A 17,087-nucleotide genomic window follows, 5' to 3' on the forward strand; every position below is an offset into this window, starting at 1 on the left:
GTAAAACCATTTTATTATTATTACTGTGCTATGCATTAGCCGCATCCATCACTTATAAACTTTACAATCCGCGTTGCAACTACTTGCACACATATATGAGTGGAGATTGACGACCAATCGACATTTCCTAGATGACTTCCCAAACCACAATAAGCCGAATTAAACCGCAAATCGAAAGTCGCAATCGCAATAGTTATTTCTCCCTCAAAACGTCATATCCATCTCCATCGATTCTCCATCCCCAACTTCACTCCCACCCAAACTCTCTCGGATCCAACCTCTCGGTCCCCCTCCTCCACTCCCTCAACTCCCGCTCCGGCGCCGCAACCCTATTGTAAATCCTCGTTCCCTGTCCATGTGCAGTCCACATCGCCCTCAAATACCACGGCCACTGCGTCGGAAAATATCCTTGCAAATCCACCCATTCCAGTCCTCGAAATCTGGCAATCGCCCATATAAATCCGAGACATTCACCTACACCTCTTCGATACCCATGACTATCGCGTCCGCTCATGTCGGCGTCGAAAATTATGGTGAGGGAGCGGAGAGAGGGGGTGCAGTGGGAGAGGCGCTGGAGAAGTGTTACCCAGGAGTGTAGTTCGGCGAATGTAGAGGCGTCGCCGAGGGAATCACCGAGGGTGTCGTTGAGGTGTGGGAGAGAGGTGATGCGACCTAGGTGAGGAGAGGGAGCGAGGGTTAGGTGGGTGATGTTGGAAGGTAGAAGTTGGTCGAGAAAGTTAGTGAAGGTTATGGGGTTAGTTATGGTGTAGTATGTATTTTGAATTGGGGTTGGAATCGGAGGCGAGGTGTTCGGTGTGGTTGATGGAGCTGGATTCATGGTTGAGGTTGTAGGTTGTTGTGGGTGGTAGATTTGAAGAGAGAGTTTGGAGATTCCCGCGCTGAGGATTTGGTCTGGGGAAAAAGAGGAAGAAGAAGAGGAGGCCATCCCGCTTGTTTTGAAGTGGAGTAGAGGTCTTGGTATGGCGGTTAAATAGTTGGTAATAATGACTAGATCGTTGTCGTAATACCGCCGTTTTCCTTGTGGGGGTGCAGAGTGAATACTTTGTGCTTTTCTTTGCCAAATTCAAAAGGTGGAAGATTCGATGGAGCTTTTTGTTGAGAATTCCTTTCTAGGTACTTGGAATACAACTCTAGCTAGACTCAATCGTGTTCCATAGTTCAAATCAAACTATTGTATGTCGTTGTGTTTGAGTCTTTTCGTCTTTTCGTCTGAGAACATATGAAAAAATTACAGTTTGAAGATAGTACAAATCAAGCCGGAGATGTTTGTTGTTGAGATGATCGGGTGTGATGTCTTCGGCTGAGGACCTCCCATCTGTTCAACTCCGAATTCACTTTTGAATCTTTCAACTTACAAATTGGATAGATATTCAAAGGGATATTCAATGTTTTTGTTGAATAGTTACATTGAATAGTTCAACAATAGCTCGAGCAGACTAATGACGTCCATCCCTAGATAACAAAGTTCTAGGATTTGTCAAAGAACTCACTCAATCTTAAAGATGAACTCGGATAATTCGCCCTCAAATCTCTATCTATAATTACTCTAACACACTGAATTTTTTTAACATAATATTGAATTTCTACATAGTGTTCAGGTTCTGATCTGTCCAAGATCGTTTGCTATCTGGCCAGAATAATGGCTGGCATTTTTCAGTCTACATACATACATACATACATACATATATACATACATACATACATACATACATACATACATACAATCCCATACCTGTCACCTGAAGCTCACAGTTGAGAACCTACATGAACAAAAACTTCTTTCGAGACAGCATATAAAATGAGAAACCTGACTTCTTATGCCTAGTGAATAGAAATCTAGCCTTGAATCCTACAGAAGCCTAGCAAAGAACCAATGTGAAAGACTTGTCAAGGAAGATCAAGAATATGAGATAGTGCAGTTCTCCTTTCTCTTCTTCTGAATTCGCACTGAGTGAGAAAAAATACAATGTTTATAGAGAGGTATTCTTATTTGCAGACTTCAATAAGGGCATATCCCTGTTGATGTGCAGATGAGATACCTGCACGTTGGAGGAATCATCTTCGCGCGAGCGGCTGATTTGTTGGTACTATTAGAGGTGTTAGATTTTTATTCGTTGCTGCAGTTGTGGAACTTGGTGCTCTTATGACTGATATTGCTATGGCTTAGCTTTTAGTAAGTTCCCAAGTGTGAATCTGTGTTGTCTTGACAAGCCTGTCTAGGTTCTTTAAGTAATAAGTTCTCGCGGTTTAAGCAAATTGGCGTTCCTCGTGGTTGTTCTTATTTTCATGGAAAGCTTGATTGTAACTTGACTGCAAGGTCGGCGCTCATTATTATTCTTGATGGTTAGACTCCCTAGATTCGTCCATTGGATATTCGGCACTGTCAGATTCGCGGTCTTCATTGCGTAATTTTATGGGCTTTTGTACCTCGATGACTTCAACGAGGCAAATCGTGATATCTAGAAAGCTGCTTCTTTGACAGAGGTACAACTATAATGGGAGACATTTTCTCTGATTGATTCAGGGAGAAGATCTAGACAGGTGATGTTGTTTGTGAACTCTGTTTTGATCCGGCAGATGTGGAGCAATGCTGTAAGAATGCTGCCGTTGAAACATAGCCCTTGATCAATTCTTGGTCATGCAGGTTTCAGCGAAAGATAATCGAGAGCTTTGGAAAGTTCGATTTATGCCTCACCAATATTATGTTCGTCTCTTGAGATATTTCATTTGACGTTAACTGAGGTATGTATCAGGGTTGTATGTGGATGTTACCCCACTGCCCCACCATTGCACTCATTTTCTGCGGACAGATTGTGGTATATATTATTGAATATTGCTGCCTTCGTCATCAAAGTTGGCACTTTGGCGGAGTGGTTAACGCGATGCCCTGCTATTGTATTGTTACAAAGTCAGGCATTTCCTTCGGGAGCGAGTGTTCGAATCACTCAGGTGTCGTTTTGTTTTGGTTGTCTTTTTGTACCTTTCAAGGGCGGTTACTCTTTCCCGTAATTTTACCGCAATTATTGATGGATGGATAGGATGATTTGGGTTGGGTAATTGTGCTTTTATCACGTACTCATTGTATATGTAGATAAGGAGAGTTAAAATTAAAACAAAGGAGCGAGGTTTGCTTTCGATACCTAGTAGCAATAGTTTTTTCCTTACTAAAAACAGACCTTCTACGCAAAAAGTAATCATGCAGACGCGTCTAAATACACGCACGCCCTTTAGAGTCCTCATCATCTTGACAACTTCAAGAATCTGACAGAATTATTCTCAATTATCATACACGTGCTGTTCATTGATCATCCACCCAAAAAATCTAGTTATTTATTTCTATCGTGAAAGTTGGTTTTCCTATACAATCATTCATATTGGGTACTCCCTCTCGAAAGAAAGAACTACATGTTGAGGGAGGACCTTAGTTCTGTGATCCCGCTCCTTGAGTCTTGTACTCGCTACTCAAGGCTCCCCAATAAGCTTTGCTTCACACTGACAGTCTCACAGAGGATCACAAGACAGATTTGTCACAACCAAACAAGAATTAGTAATTAATCAAAGACATCGACCTCTTCGTTGACAGTCTGATATCAGAATCTCTTTCCACCAATACTTTGAAAACGTGTTAATTATATGATACAGTCTCGGATACACTCTTCATGGGCTTCGAATCTGACAGATTCAGCTGACAGAATCGATATCATGTGTCGTTGGCTGTCATTCGATTTTCCTTCCTGCGATACTTCGTTATCGTTGGGTTTCCTAGCAGCTTCCTCTCTTCCGCAACCAATCCATCAACTTCATCGACATTTTGGTCGTCGACATTATATATCTTACTTATCCCAGGGTGAATCATGACCAGAACACACTAGGTAAATTGATATGGGGCTAACATGTAAGGAATGAAGCTAACTACAATGTTTCACGTGCATAATATAATTCTCCGACCAATGGGGAACCCACGGACAACCCCAATACGAACAAAGTTTGGATAAAACATTCTTGTTGCGCTGCCCCTGTGTCCTATCCCTACATATGCAAACTTTAACTCTACGACCCCTACCCCTAATATTATATACGAAGTAGTTCCATGTCGAAGCAATGATATTGATAAGGTTTCGACTTCTTATCTTTAGCGCATCTTCTCACTCATCTTCCAGTCAAAAGTGGGTGATTAATGGAACAAACTGCCACAATAGGACATTTCATACAATCCCGTCAACATAGATGTCGAATTCTCTCTTGAGTGTAAAGGATTTATCTCTCTAGACGCAATATTCGTCGGCAATCCCACATCCAAGGGATGCTAATTAGAGCACTTTCAAAACTCTATTTCTCGGAGATTATCGGTCTTAGGATTACACACGCGATACCACTCTCTCAGAGAACCTAGGTTGGTGACAGTTCTAAGAGGACTCACTATTGTGAAGCCTCGTGACATCACTTCCCATACAAACCCTGATATCTGTCGGACAAACACTGGATTCCAAAACGAGACTATGAATGTCCCAAAGCTTGACGATATTTCATCGTCCAATGTCACCATCTACGAGTCGGATATAATTCCTAACGCAACAACGTGTCAAGATGACGGTGAAAATCACGATATGCGCCGTAAATTCACTCTCTGGTCAATACTGGGGGAAGGTTTCTCTCTCACAAACTCATGGTTTGGGATTTCGAGTGCTTTAATCACAGGTATAGATTCTGGTGGCCCTGCCCTGTTTGTGTATGGAATACCCCTTGTTGCATTCGTGAGCGTTTTTGTAGGATGCTCGTTATCAGAATTGGCAAGTGCAATGCCAAATGCTGCAGGACAACATTTTTGGGTTATGGAACTGGCTCCCAAGAAATATGCCAGGCCTTTGTCATTTGTGACTGGATACTGTGCATGGGCTGGGTCCCTATTTGCATCAGCTAGTGTATCATTAGCAGTTGCATCAGCAGCAGTTGGATGTTGGCAATTGAATCACTCGGATTTGTGAGTTTTCCTAGTACAGTTTGTCATCGGTTCACAGTCATAGACTAACTCGCTACTAGTATTATTCATGAATTGCACATCTTTATTGCATATCAAGTAGTCAATCTATTTACTTTCCTATTCAATTGTTACGGTAGAATTTTGCCGACACTTGGGACCATTACTCTTTATATGTCTTTAATATCCTTTGGGATTATTCTTTTTTTTGTGCCATCACAAGCCCCAACGCATCAAGACATTAAATTTGTCTTTGCAACCTTCATTAACAATACAGGTTGGTCAAACAATGGTATTGCTTTTATTGTCGGCCTCGTAAACGCAAATTGGGCATTTTCTTGTCTTGATAGCGCTGTGCACCTAGCAGAAGAAGCTCATCAACCAGAAGTAGTAATCCCAATTTCAATCATGGCTACCATAGCAATTGGATTCACGACTGCATGGTTTTTCGTTATTGCGATGTTCTTCAGTCTCAACAACTTTGATGCGGTTGTTGGAACACTTACAAAAGTGCCGATTCTGGAATTGTTCTATCAGTCAGTCGGAAATCGATCTGCTGCAATATTCCTCGAGTCTCTTATCATGGCAACTGGAATTGGTTGTCTGATTGCATGCCATACTTTGCAATCCCGGCTTTGCTGGACTTTTGCTCGAGATGGAGGTGTTCCGTTTCACCGATCTCTAGCCAAGATTAATTCCACTTTAGATGTCCCGTTTCGAGCACATGCCATGAGCGCAACAGTCGTCACTATACTTGGATGTTTGTATCTACTATCAACAACTGCTTTCAATAGGCGAGTCTTAAACGATCCCACACATAAGTAGTGCTCAGTTCTAACACTTCCCACAGCATGATCATTGGCTGTATTGTCCTCCCATATACATCTTACAGCATCCCTCTTCTATGCTTGCTTCATAAAGGTCGCGACAAAATCTCACATGGACCCTTTTGGCTTGGTAAGTTTGGCTATATTGCCAACCTAGTGACAATCGTTTGGACATTATTTGCACTCATCATGTAAGTCATCCATTATATCTTATTTGGGAAGTATTAACATTATATCTTGCAGGTTCTCATTTCCAATAAATCTTCCGGTGACAGCATCTAGTAAGTATTTATAATAGCGCCATGATGACTCGAGCTTATAATTATAGATATGAATTACATCAGTGTCATATACTGTGTTTTAGCTTGTATCATTGGCATTGATTGGATTTGTCGAGGTCGATTACAGTATCGATACAAATCCTACGAAGAGTCGCAAACGGATTATGAGAGTGAGGAGTCACTGGTGAGATATTCCCACAGCAGTGTTATGATTTTGAACATTCTTGCTAATGATGAATAGTTACACAATCATTCCTCATAGACATTGATGGATTGCAAATCTCGATGCCCCAAGAGCCTCGAGATTTGGACTTCGTTGTAAATGAGGATTGGGACTAATATCCAGTGCCTCTTAATACATCGAAGTTGTGTTATTAAGGTCTGTCGGCATCATCCAAACTTCAATCATGATTCCAAGGTGGCCGATTCTCACTAAAAGTATGTAAAAATGGAACAGCACAATAAAATTCCTTAGACTAAGCCTAACTCATCATACTATAGTTGCACCACCACCCAGTCCCATCTTACCTCCTACGCTACCAACTTTTGTCTACTTACATTCCTGCTCTCAACCTTCCACTATATAATCATCTCCATATTTACAAACTAGTCCAGAGGTTGGAGTTGATGTAAGTAACATAGTTACCAACTCTGGCGTAGACACCAGCGTAACCAGCCTCAGCACAACCTTGACCCCAGGAGACAGTACCCTCCAAAACACCAGTGGCAGCATCGATGATTGGTCCACCAGAGTCGCCAGAGCAGGAATCCTTGCCACCTGCAGCATATCCTGCACACCACATGTTGGTGGTAACAGCAGATGTACCATACTCAGCTTGGCAGGAAGCACGGGAGATAACTGGAACTGAGACCTTTCTCAAAGTTGATGGCAATGTAGATCCATTCTCGGTCAAAAGACCCCTATTTACAAATTAGCGCTCTTTTCACAGATAAAATTTGCTGGAGTCTCGGAAACCCTTACCATCCTGCAACGGTGGTGGTAGAACCAACAACGGGATCGGAGCCTTGGGCGGGTAACTTGGCGTAGCCGATGGTGGAACTGGCTGGGAGAGCAGTCGACAAGTGCCAGAGCGCAATGTCGTTGTTTGTGGTGGAGGAACTGTAGGATGGGTGAACTAAAACCTTGCTGACACCAACTTGGGTTCCGCCGGATGCCCAGGTCTATACAAAAGTCAGTTTACATGGACCTCAAATTATGGAATGTGGATGGTTGGAGTAATCCGAATAGATGCTCGTTCGAATTTTGAAATTGCCAATGAAAGATGAGAACGTACCAAAGTTCCAGCTCGAACTTTAACCGAGGAAGCTGCGTAGTCGACAGAGCAATGGGCTGCAGTAAGAACGGTGTAGGCGTTGAGCAAGACACCACCACAGAAGTGAGAGCCACTGTGGGACAAGCTGACAATGTAGGGGAATTCACCAAGAGCGGCGGTGGTTCCTCCGACAATATCTGGAGTTCCTCCGAGAGTAGTGGCACGGTTTTCAAGCTCAGCTCCGGTTGGAAGAGCAGCAGCCATTGAGAGGACGGGCATCGCAAGAGCGAGCGCGAGGTTGAGAATTGGTGCCATTGCGAAGGTGAGGTGGTACAAAGTCGTACAGTGTTAGGAGGGTACTGGAGATGGAGGAGTGGATTGGAAGTGCTGATGAGACTGAGAATGTGGTGATAGCTTCAGATTTATATTCATGAGAAGCTCGATTTGTGGATCCTCAAATCCAAAGATTTGAGAATTATCACTTTCCTTTTTTAGGATCCTCAATAGCTTCATGGTGTCAGATTAAGAAGACAGCTTATCTCCTTCTTAATTCATGGGGTGGGTTAGCTCGGCGAGGAAGAGATTGATATCGTAGTTCAAGTCAGTACCACATCGTACCACCCCAAAGAAGAAGGCGACGGAATATATCAGATCTCCATGCTCAACTCCCGATGTAGCCTTGTGAAGAGCGCGTAAGTAGTAGCCTATAGAATGGTAGATGCGGGGATGATGATACTCATAATAAGGTTATCTATAGGAAGGGAATAAAATCACTGGCTTGCTATTCTTAGATAAACTTACATATCTGCCCTTCTTTTCTATAGGCTACAGCCCAGAACCCAAACGAATCCAAATCGATCTACCTCTCATCCAATTAGCCAGAAAACATATCCTGTTGCCATTATCTCAACGAACATTCCAGACCAATTTCGTCCATAAACACACTATCACATGCATTTCCCAACTTTCTCCTCTCCCCTCTCACCTCTCCCCCTCCTACTCCCTCCCCCAACCCAATCCACCACTCAAAAGGCCACAACCCCATCCGTCCACCTTCCCTCTCCTACTCCCCTCTTCCCCACTCCCCCCTGCGCCTCATACCACCTCCCCAACCCAACCCAGCACGCCTTACCCCCAAATTCTTTATCTCTTGGCTCCTTTCACGCCAGCGCTCAAATGCTCTTGGAAAACTCTTAGCCATCTCTCCAAACCACTCATCCAGAAACCCCCAAGCAATACCAAGACCCCGCTATTATCCAAACTCCCTACCTTGGCCCGTTTGGGAAGGAGCATTTCCCGGCGTGCATTTATCCGGGGTTGGCAAACGCTTGGCGCGCCGGCAGTGGAAGGTAGGCTTGGGGTGTTAGATACTGAGTAGGTGTTTGGATGGGTTTGGGGGGATGAAGAATAGATAAAGAGTGAGGGGAGATAATTTGATCTGATAAGATAGATCATGGATTATGGATGATTGATGGTAGATGATTTGATGTAAGTTACTTTTTTTTTTGTTACATAGGTACCATACGTAGGTACTAATCATTCCTCCCTCAAAATTATCAATCCCATCCACCAGATCCCATCCCGTCACATCGCAGTACACCCTTCACAATTCCAATTTCCAATATCCAGTATCCCCAACTACCTCAAATCCATCATCAATCCAGAACAGAATGAAGATATAAATTGGATATCACGAAATCTATCACTACCTACCTACCTATCCACCTATCTATCTACCCATCCACCAATCACCCAACAATCCCCCCCCCCCCCAGAAATTCTCCCACCCAGTATTTTCCATTATTCAATTTCGCGATTTCCTAGGCTTGAATTTCGCTTGGTGAGGATTGATTGAATGAATGAACGAATGAACAACCTTAGAAATAATTGATTGAATCTTGAAAGGGCGATCAATCAATCAATCAATCTACACATATCACGCTGCCGATATGTAGTATCAGATACAGATTTACATCCAATAACGTGATCGTATCAACTAGTCTCGAGGTCAACATCTTAATTTTTAAAAATACGACTCCTACCGCTACGATTTTGGAAGTAGAAGTAAGTTATTAGCATCATCATCAAATATCTTATCATATCATATCCCATGGAGTCGCATCGAAATTATTTCGAAAAGAGAAAACAAAAGCAAAAGGCAGATCGAGGTATTCAGAATACGATACATTTGTCAAGACTCTCCCCATCCATCATTTCTGCCATGTAGATTCCAATAAATCCCTATCTTGCTGTTTCCTTAACTTTTTCTCCACGTGAGAAAAAAAAAAGGTGGCATGTTTGACAAAGGTAGGTAGGTATATAAAAAAAGGCCAGTAGCCACGAATGAAAATGAAAATCCATGCATGCTTCCATCGAACAAATATCTAATCTTCTTCGAATCTCACCGCACCTGCCAGAAATTTACTCTTCTCCTCCACCAGGTCCAGCAGCTTCACGCTCACTCGAACTATCATCACTGACCAAATCGACTACATTCCTACCTCTCTCGTGCATTGGCTCTTTACCTTTCCCACCCACCACCAGATTTCCATTCTCAACCCGTCCATTTACCCTCTCACCCCTGTCCGCACTACTCATCAATATATTTCCAGCCCTATTCTCAAGTTCCGTCTTCCTACCCGACCCCTTCCCATTTAACGCCTCCCATTGCCTTTGCAACGCCCCAACTGGCACCCTCTTTCGCACACTACTTGAGCCCGCAGAATTTGGTCTACTCTCACCTTCCATCACAGCGCCACCTGCTCCTGCAGAAACGGATCTTTGATTTTCCATGCCGGCCATTCCGGGACCATTGTAAGCCTGAGTTCTACCCCCAGAAGCCCTTCTCCCATTCATACCCATTGGAGCCGAATCCGCGGGTGCAAAATGTCTACTTCTTTCTTCATCTGCTCGTGACATTCCTACACTTGAATCACGCTTGAGTCTTTTGTTTGCGTGATCTTCTGGTCCTCTGTACGCTTGTTCTGGAGCTCCTTGATACCCCAGTGGGCTCATTCGATGGTCTGGGCCAGGTCGCTGCTGTGACAGAAGTTGAGGTACAGGTGGAAAGTTTTGTTGAAAGCCTTGAGCTTGAGGTGGACCTGGATATTGCATTGGGTGGTGACCTGGTGGTGCTTGCGAAAATTGCTGCTGTTGAGGATGTTGTTGGTGTTGCTGATGTTGCTGGTGTTGCTGCGGTGCATTGATTGGCGAAAATCCTGTAGCAGGTCTCATATCCACCATCTCCATTCTCATACCGGCCGGTGTTTGATTCTGGTTTATTTGCTGCTGAGCATTTACTGGATAGCCAGCAACCGTTGGTGAATCACGATATTCAATCCTGTTCATGCCAGTAGGTACCATTGGAGAATTTGCACCCAAAACCTCACGTATTTTCTTTGCCTCCTTATCTCTGTCGCGCATACGAAGAGTAACACCAAATTGTTTGCGGATTTGAGATTTACGAGATGCGTTTCCATTTTTGAGAGAGATAAGCCGTGCCTCTCGTCTCTCGGCGGTCCAGTCCTCGGGTATCTTGCTTTGATCCTCGATGTATTTTTCTTCGATTTTCTGGAGAGCGTCCTCTAGAGCAGCACGTTTATCGGGTGGCAACTCAGATGGTGAATGGCGAGCCTCTCCATCCCAAGGAGATGCAGCGATGATCGCTTCGATATGCTTGGAGCGCGATCCTGGAGTGTGGAGAGGTGGACGAGGGATATTACCAAGCGATGTAGTCTGTGGGTGATCAGGGGTTTGTCCGTATTGAGGATTTGGCGAATTCGAAACTATGTCTCGGTAGTCTTGATAAACGGTTTCATCGTCTGGACTGCCTTCTGCCCCAAGGCAAACACGCTTCTTTTCATGCTTTGGCAAGTCAGCGAAACTCGTAAGTCATATAGATCAAACATACATATAGCATTCCTTGCTTGGTGGTAAAGCCTTGAGCGCAATTACCACAATAAAACTTCAATCCCGGAGGCTGACTTCTAGTGCAGATATTCTTTTGTCGATGCTATATCACTGTTAGCTCTAAAGAATAATTATGATAATTTTAGACTCACAAAATTATGACCTCTAATGGTATCGAATTTATAGGTGCACGTGGGGCATCTTAACTCGCGTGGAGGATTTGCTTGGACGTCGTTTTGAGACTTTTGCAGAGCGCTGATTCGTTCCTGTTCAGCAACAAGCGGATCCAAAGACGGAGCTTCCACCTTCTTTTGTCCATCATCTATCATTTCTGTATCAGCATTATCAGCTTCATTATTACCACCACCATCATGACTTTGCGTTCTACTCGGCATGTTTGGTACGACAGTCTCATCATTCTCGTCCAGAATGTCATCGAGACTGTAACCAAGTCTATCAGCCTCAGCCAGCCATCGTATGAGCGTTTTTGCTGGGACACTCTTCAACCGCTCGGAAAGAGCTTGATCGAGAACCTTGCTGGGTACGAGATCTGCAAGCTGATTCGCAGAAGCACTCTTGAGAACCCTAGCGACAATTGGTTGCTTAGAAGTGATAGTCTCCAAGAAGGTATCTTTCATGACACCAGAGTCGTTATAGATTCGTGCAAGAACACTAGGGCTAGCATTCTTCAATCCAGCTCGAAGAATGAATGTGATGTGTGACTCTTTTGCATTCGTGAAAAGAAAATTTCTCCACTGCTCCTTCAATATTTCTTGAGTCGCTTCAGTTGACACATGCGATAAAACTTCCCGCAAACGAGCAGTTTCTTCTTGGATTTTTGCAAGGGATGGCGATTCGTGGTGGCGAGTAGACTGACGTTCAGAGGTCGCTATAGAGGGTTGCCTTGGCGTTGGCGTTGCAAGATCTGGACGATGAAGTTGCCTATGAGCTGTAGGACTCATGGAAGCGTTCTTAAGAGAATCACTTGGAAATGATTTTCTCTTCAAGATATTCGATGGTTGTTCTGATGGTTTATTTTTAGACTCCTGTTCGGCGGGTGCCTTCTTGCCTCGACGTCCAGAATTTTGTATGGGCAATCTAGTTTGTTTGGGAGACTCAGATTCCGCCTTTACACTCTTTCCTAGATCGCCTTTGTCCTCGGGTGGTGGACGGGTATCAAGATCGATAGTTTCACCATCCTCTTCCGGGTTCGATGATGCTGCAATGGTTTGAGACTCGAGAAGGAACTCATCCCTATTCATCCCATTATTTTTGGGTAAATCTGTGGATGTTGGAATTACTGTAGATCCTGGGGTATCTGAGAGAGCTACACTGGCGATCTCAGCTACATCAACGTCCGAAAGCTCAGAGTCGTCATCACTCTCGTCAAGACGTATTGTAGGCATTTGATCTATCACACACGTGGAATCCACGTGTTTAAGAAAAGAAGAATGATTGATTTGTTTGATCGAGGTAATCACAAAGCCTTCAAGAATTGTGTTATTGAGAGGATAGTTTTGACCAGACTGAAATTTTTCGGTCCTAATATAATAATAATAGTAGAACGCGGAAAGGTGAATTTTGTCAAGCTTATAATAATGACACTATAAATTATTATTATTATGAGTATCATGTGACTGTGGTATAAAAGAATCGTTTAATTGGTCGAGAGTCGAAAGGGAGTGAATCAAGGAAAGGAAAGGAAAATGTACCTGGATAGTTATTATGTGAAGAGTAATGCGAGGGCTTTTAGATATCCATATCGTAGGGTCAATAGGGGTTCAGAAGAAAAGTAAGATGTCGCAAGTCTGCAACAAGTGTTCCTCGAGTGGAATAATCGATCTATATTCAGACGTAGTTATTATTAGTACCCAGGTATTCCTAATCAGAAGATTATGCAAAACGGATAATAATGAACAAATTGCCGAGAGCCTGAGACGTATTCTCGTATCAAGAAAGTCGGAGGAAAAGAGGTTAGGTCGGAACTCACAGTGAACCGTATTAATCAGAGAGCTTCCATTATGAATCTAACGTCATTTGTTTGTCCGGAAGATCAAGAGAAGAGGATTAATGGTGATGAAGTGAGTGGGCGTGTAAGAATGATAATAAAATGGAGAGAAGAGTAAATGTTGATGATGAAGAAATCAAAAGAAAGTTAATAAAAGCTAAACTATACGAAGCTAAAATTTGCTAGCGTTGGGGCCCTTGCCTATTTGCACCAAATATAGTGAGTAATATGATCAGTAATTAAAGAAATAAGAAAACTAATAAATGGAGAATGAAGAATGTGTTTAAGAATGAAATCGAAAGAGATAAAGGGATACAATAGTAGATAGATAGTCTTTTGTTTCTTCCCTTTAGGATAATTAGAATTTCCGAAGAATTCAATACACCACTTACTATGATAACAGCATACTAGAAGGAAGTGTACTCGGTAGAAAGGAGTCGTTAATTTTGGAGCTGATAAAGTACCTATCCGAACAGTAACATAACAATTCATTCATTTGATTGCCGTTGATTTGGTGTTCAAATTCATTACTCATTACGAAGCAGTGTACTTGCTATAATAAATCATTATTGTTATTAGTTGTCTTCATGACATAAGATACCTAATTAATTAGGGTTTGTAGTATTACCTACCTTAAGTAGGATAGATAGGTTTGATCACAAGTAGCCCGGCAGATGATAGTATGAAACTAATAAGTACCTGGTATTCTATAATAGAATATAGAAGACTCAACAAGTAAGCATTAATAATTCAAGAGTATTTGGGCAGACCTACATACTTGTCATAGTAAGCACCTATATACCAGATATCTATCTATCTACCTACAATAAATCATACCCACTTCGTTCTTCGGAGAACGATAGAAGAATGTATCGAACAACCCTATATCATCACTTTGAGTTTCATGTACGGAAACCTACTTGCTTGACTTGTCTTGTCTTGTCTGTATCTGTGTGTCCACGGGTGTATATGAATGGTGGATCTCTCCCTAGCTACCGAAATTGTGGCACGCTCATATATGTATGTATGTATTATGTATGTACGTACGTACATATGATTCCCATCTAGGTACCTATCTACCTACTATATCAATCAATTTGTTATTAATCCTTATTCACGAAGCCAATCATTCATAAGACAAGTCTCTGAAACAGCCGAATGAAACTCTTACGATGATACCGTAGAGTACCTAGGTATATATAGTATAGTCATTCTATATTATTATAGTCATCCAGTCATGATTCTATTAGTAGAGGAGATTCATATTATCCAGTCCTCGGTTTTACTTCATTTTCCATATTCTTCTAATAATATTCACAACAGTTCTTTCGCATTCAAACCCAAGCATTAATAATTACTTGCAATTTACTCAATTATAACACGGTATAGTGTTTTTATCTGTTTTTTCTCCTTCTTTCTTCGACTGGCGGGGTGGTCGATTGCTAGCGTACATGCTTGTGTTCAAGCTAAGTATAACAGGTAACACAAGCAAAATATTGTACACACTGAGACTCATTGGAAAGTAGACTGAAATATTCGAGAAATAATCAAAATAAATTCTTAGCATACATGGCCCTGGTATCATCTCACCATTTCCATCCTAGATAAACGCCGAATACTCGAAAAGTACTACCTATTGCGATTGCTCGCCGGTGGAGATCCCTAATTACCCCTCCATTCCCTTTATCTCATGGCCTGTCCTTCCAATACCGAATCCCAAAATTGTCAGAAATATAGACCATACCTCCAAACACGCCAGACATAACCTTATTGAAACCACACCCTTCTTGATGCAAATAATCTAGAACCATGTGTAACCAGGCTGAACCAAATTACTGCACTCGACGCATTTCACCATCAGTTTCTCATAATAACCACTTGTATCCGCAGAAATTCTGGAGGCCAAAGATCGTCCGTAGGCATGCTGATATGCACCCTTGACTTGATCCATGTGTTTGGGGTCCCAATGACATCGGACGACTCGAGCAACAAGTAATTTATCCTTCGTGCCAAAGCCTTTCATCGATTCCTCCATGAGATTTGCATCACGCATGGCTTTATCCGAAGCTGTGCGAAGTTGATAGAGGAGGGCATCCTCCATGTGGCCGCTGAACTTCTTGTCCAGGGAGTCAGTAAGATTTCTAACTACATTTGCAATGAATTCACTTACCTTTTTGATAACCCATTCTAATGGCTTTCCATGTTGTTGCTGGTATGTGTGATTGATTGCTCGTAATTGAGCATCATTTCGTTTCGTGAATATCTCACAAATTGTCTTTGCGTCATGTCCACGTATGGCCTCTGTCGCATTCCATATGGATGCCACATCTCGGTCAACATCGCGAGGGATTACTGGCGCACTCTCCTCGTTTCTATTGGCCTCTAATACCATCAAGAAATGATCCTCTGTCTTCATACTCAAATCACCTTTGATGTCGCCTGCCAGACTCCTCTTGTATCGGCGTTGATACATTGACTTGATCGCATTGATATCGGCATTTGACCTACCCATCAAAACTTCAGTCAGGTATTTCTCCTTTGTACCTACTCCGTCCATCGCCGAATAAAGCAAATGACAATCTTGTATCAAGGGGCCTCGAATTATCGCAGCGAGACCCTCCCTGAAGTACGAGCTGGTTTCACTCTCCACATCTGCCAACAATTTCCTTTTGAAGGTATCAAAGAAAGCTTGTCGCAAAACTTCTATTTGCAAAGGTCCCTTGTTGTGCAAAACCTCGATAAGAGTCGCTTCGTCAGTACCGAAACCTTTCATAGCTTTGCGCAACGCCTGCGCATCTGCGCGTCCATCGTAGGGTATGCGAGGAGGGCTTGGTAAGTTCAGGTCATATCCAGCTGAAGGTGGAGTAGGTTGTCCGTAGCCCATTGGCGCACCATATTGAGGTTGTGCGCCTGGGGGTGGAGCGCCATATGGTGGTTGAGAATATCCGCTTTGCGATGGAGGATAAGGCGATGACTGCGGCGGGGAATAATGTCCCGGCGGAACTGGTGGAGGTGCGCCATATGGTTGCTGTGGTGGGTAGGAACCTTGTTGGGGAGGATATTGTTGATAGGGCTGTTGCTGCGGTGGGTATGGAGGTTGCTGTGGAGGAGCACCATATGAATGTTGAGGATATGGAGTTTGGGTAGGGGGGTATTGCTGATATGGCTGAGGGGAATCTAATACAAAGTCAACGGGTGCTGCATTGTCGCAAACATCAATTCACATACGACGGGGGGGTATTTGTGGTGGGTATCCAGATTGCGGGGCAACTGCGCTCAAGTTAGAGATTGTCGCAAATAAGAATGTAGATTTTGCTCACGTCCAGCCGGCGGCGCACCATATGGAGGATAATTTTGATATGACATTCTTGCGATCTTATTGTTCTGTGAGAAATCTATGCCTGTTGTAAGTTGACTCAAAGTGTGGTTGTAAGCCAGTAAAAGTAGGTAGAGCAGAAGGATTCAAGTGTTATTTATTGCGAAGCTGTGCAGAAGGCAAACCTTAAGGTCAAGAATCCTCGCGGGGCTATGGCAGTGGTCAAATGAGGGGTGGCCAGTCACATAGCGCTTAGAATTCAATCATTATACAAATCAAGCCTACCATTTTGACAATGTTGAGGCGTAGAGGCGCAGTAATGACGACTTTGTTGTTCTCTTGCCCAATTAAATAGTATGGCAAAGACAATTGTGAGATGATGACCTCCGATGACTTTCTTGATCATTCCTTTCTTCCCTGGTAAATCCCCGCAGAGACGAGGATTGGCGAGAATAGCGAGGATGATTCCAAGT

General features: G+C 43.0%; 5 protein-coding genes across 5 annotated transcripts; 1 reads left to right on the plus strand and 4 right to left on the minus strand.

Annotated features, from left to right (window-relative positions):
• Positions 1–247: 247 nt before the first annotated feature.
• EAE97_002415 (uncharacterized protein) lies at positions 248–838 on the minus strand (the record flags this gene model as incomplete). Its single annotated transcript, XM_038872926.1, has 1 exon — positions 248–838. One exon carries the CDS (start codon positions 836–838, stop codon positions 248–250), a length of 591 nt encoding a protein of 196 aa, XP_038736132.1.
• Positions 839–4,520: 3,682 nt separating this feature from the next.
• Positions 4,521–6,369, plus strand: EAE97_002416 (uncharacterized protein; the record flags this gene model as incomplete). Its single annotated transcript, XM_038872927.1, has 6 exons — positions 4,521–5,002; positions 5,062–5,793; positions 5,850–6,017; positions 6,070–6,107; positions 6,155–6,291; positions 6,349–6,369. The coding sequence occupies 6 exons, from the start codon at positions 4,521–4,523 to the stop codon at positions 6,367–6,369; spliced, it is 1,578 nt and encodes a 525-aa protein (XP_038736133.1).
• Positions 6,370–6,706: 337 nt separating this feature from the next.
• Positions 6,707–7,696, minus strand: EAE97_002417 (uncharacterized protein; the record flags this gene model as incomplete). The annotated part of the gene is made up of 3 exons (XM_038872928.1): positions 6,707–7,028; positions 7,090–7,289; positions 7,403–7,696. 3 exons carry the CDS (start codon positions 7,694–7,696, stop codon positions 6,707–6,709), a joined length of 816 nt encoding a protein of 271 aa, XP_038736134.1.
• Positions 7,697–9,500: 1,804 nt separating this feature from the next.
• On the minus strand, positions 9,501–12,696 carry EAE97_002418 (uncharacterized protein; the record flags this gene model as incomplete). The annotated part of the gene is made up of 3 exons (XM_038872929.1): positions 9,501–11,245; positions 11,292–11,393; positions 11,443–12,696. The coding sequence occupies 3 exons, from the start codon at positions 12,694–12,696 to the stop codon at positions 9,803–9,805; spliced, it is 2,799 nt and encodes a 932-aa protein (XP_038736135.1). The 3' UTR covers positions 9,501–9,802.
• Positions 12,697–15,099: 2,403 nt separating this feature from the next.
• EAE97_002419 (uncharacterized protein) lies at positions 15,100–16,664 on the minus strand (the record flags this gene model as incomplete). The annotated part of the gene is made up of 4 exons (XM_038872930.1): positions 15,100–15,414; positions 15,469–16,475; positions 16,527–16,568; positions 16,619–16,664. 4 exons carry the CDS (start codon positions 16,662–16,664, stop codon positions 15,100–15,102), a joined length of 1,410 nt encoding a protein of 469 aa, XP_038736136.1.
• Positions 16,665–17,087: the final 423 nt, after the last annotated feature.

Source organism: Botrytis byssoidea (genome assembly GCF_014898295.1).
Source record: "Botrytis byssoidea strain MUCL 94 chromosome Unknown BBYS_004, whole genome shotgun sequence".
NCBI lineage: Eukaryota > Fungi > Ascomycota > Leotiomycetes > Helotiales > Sclerotiniaceae > Botrytis > Botrytis byssoidea.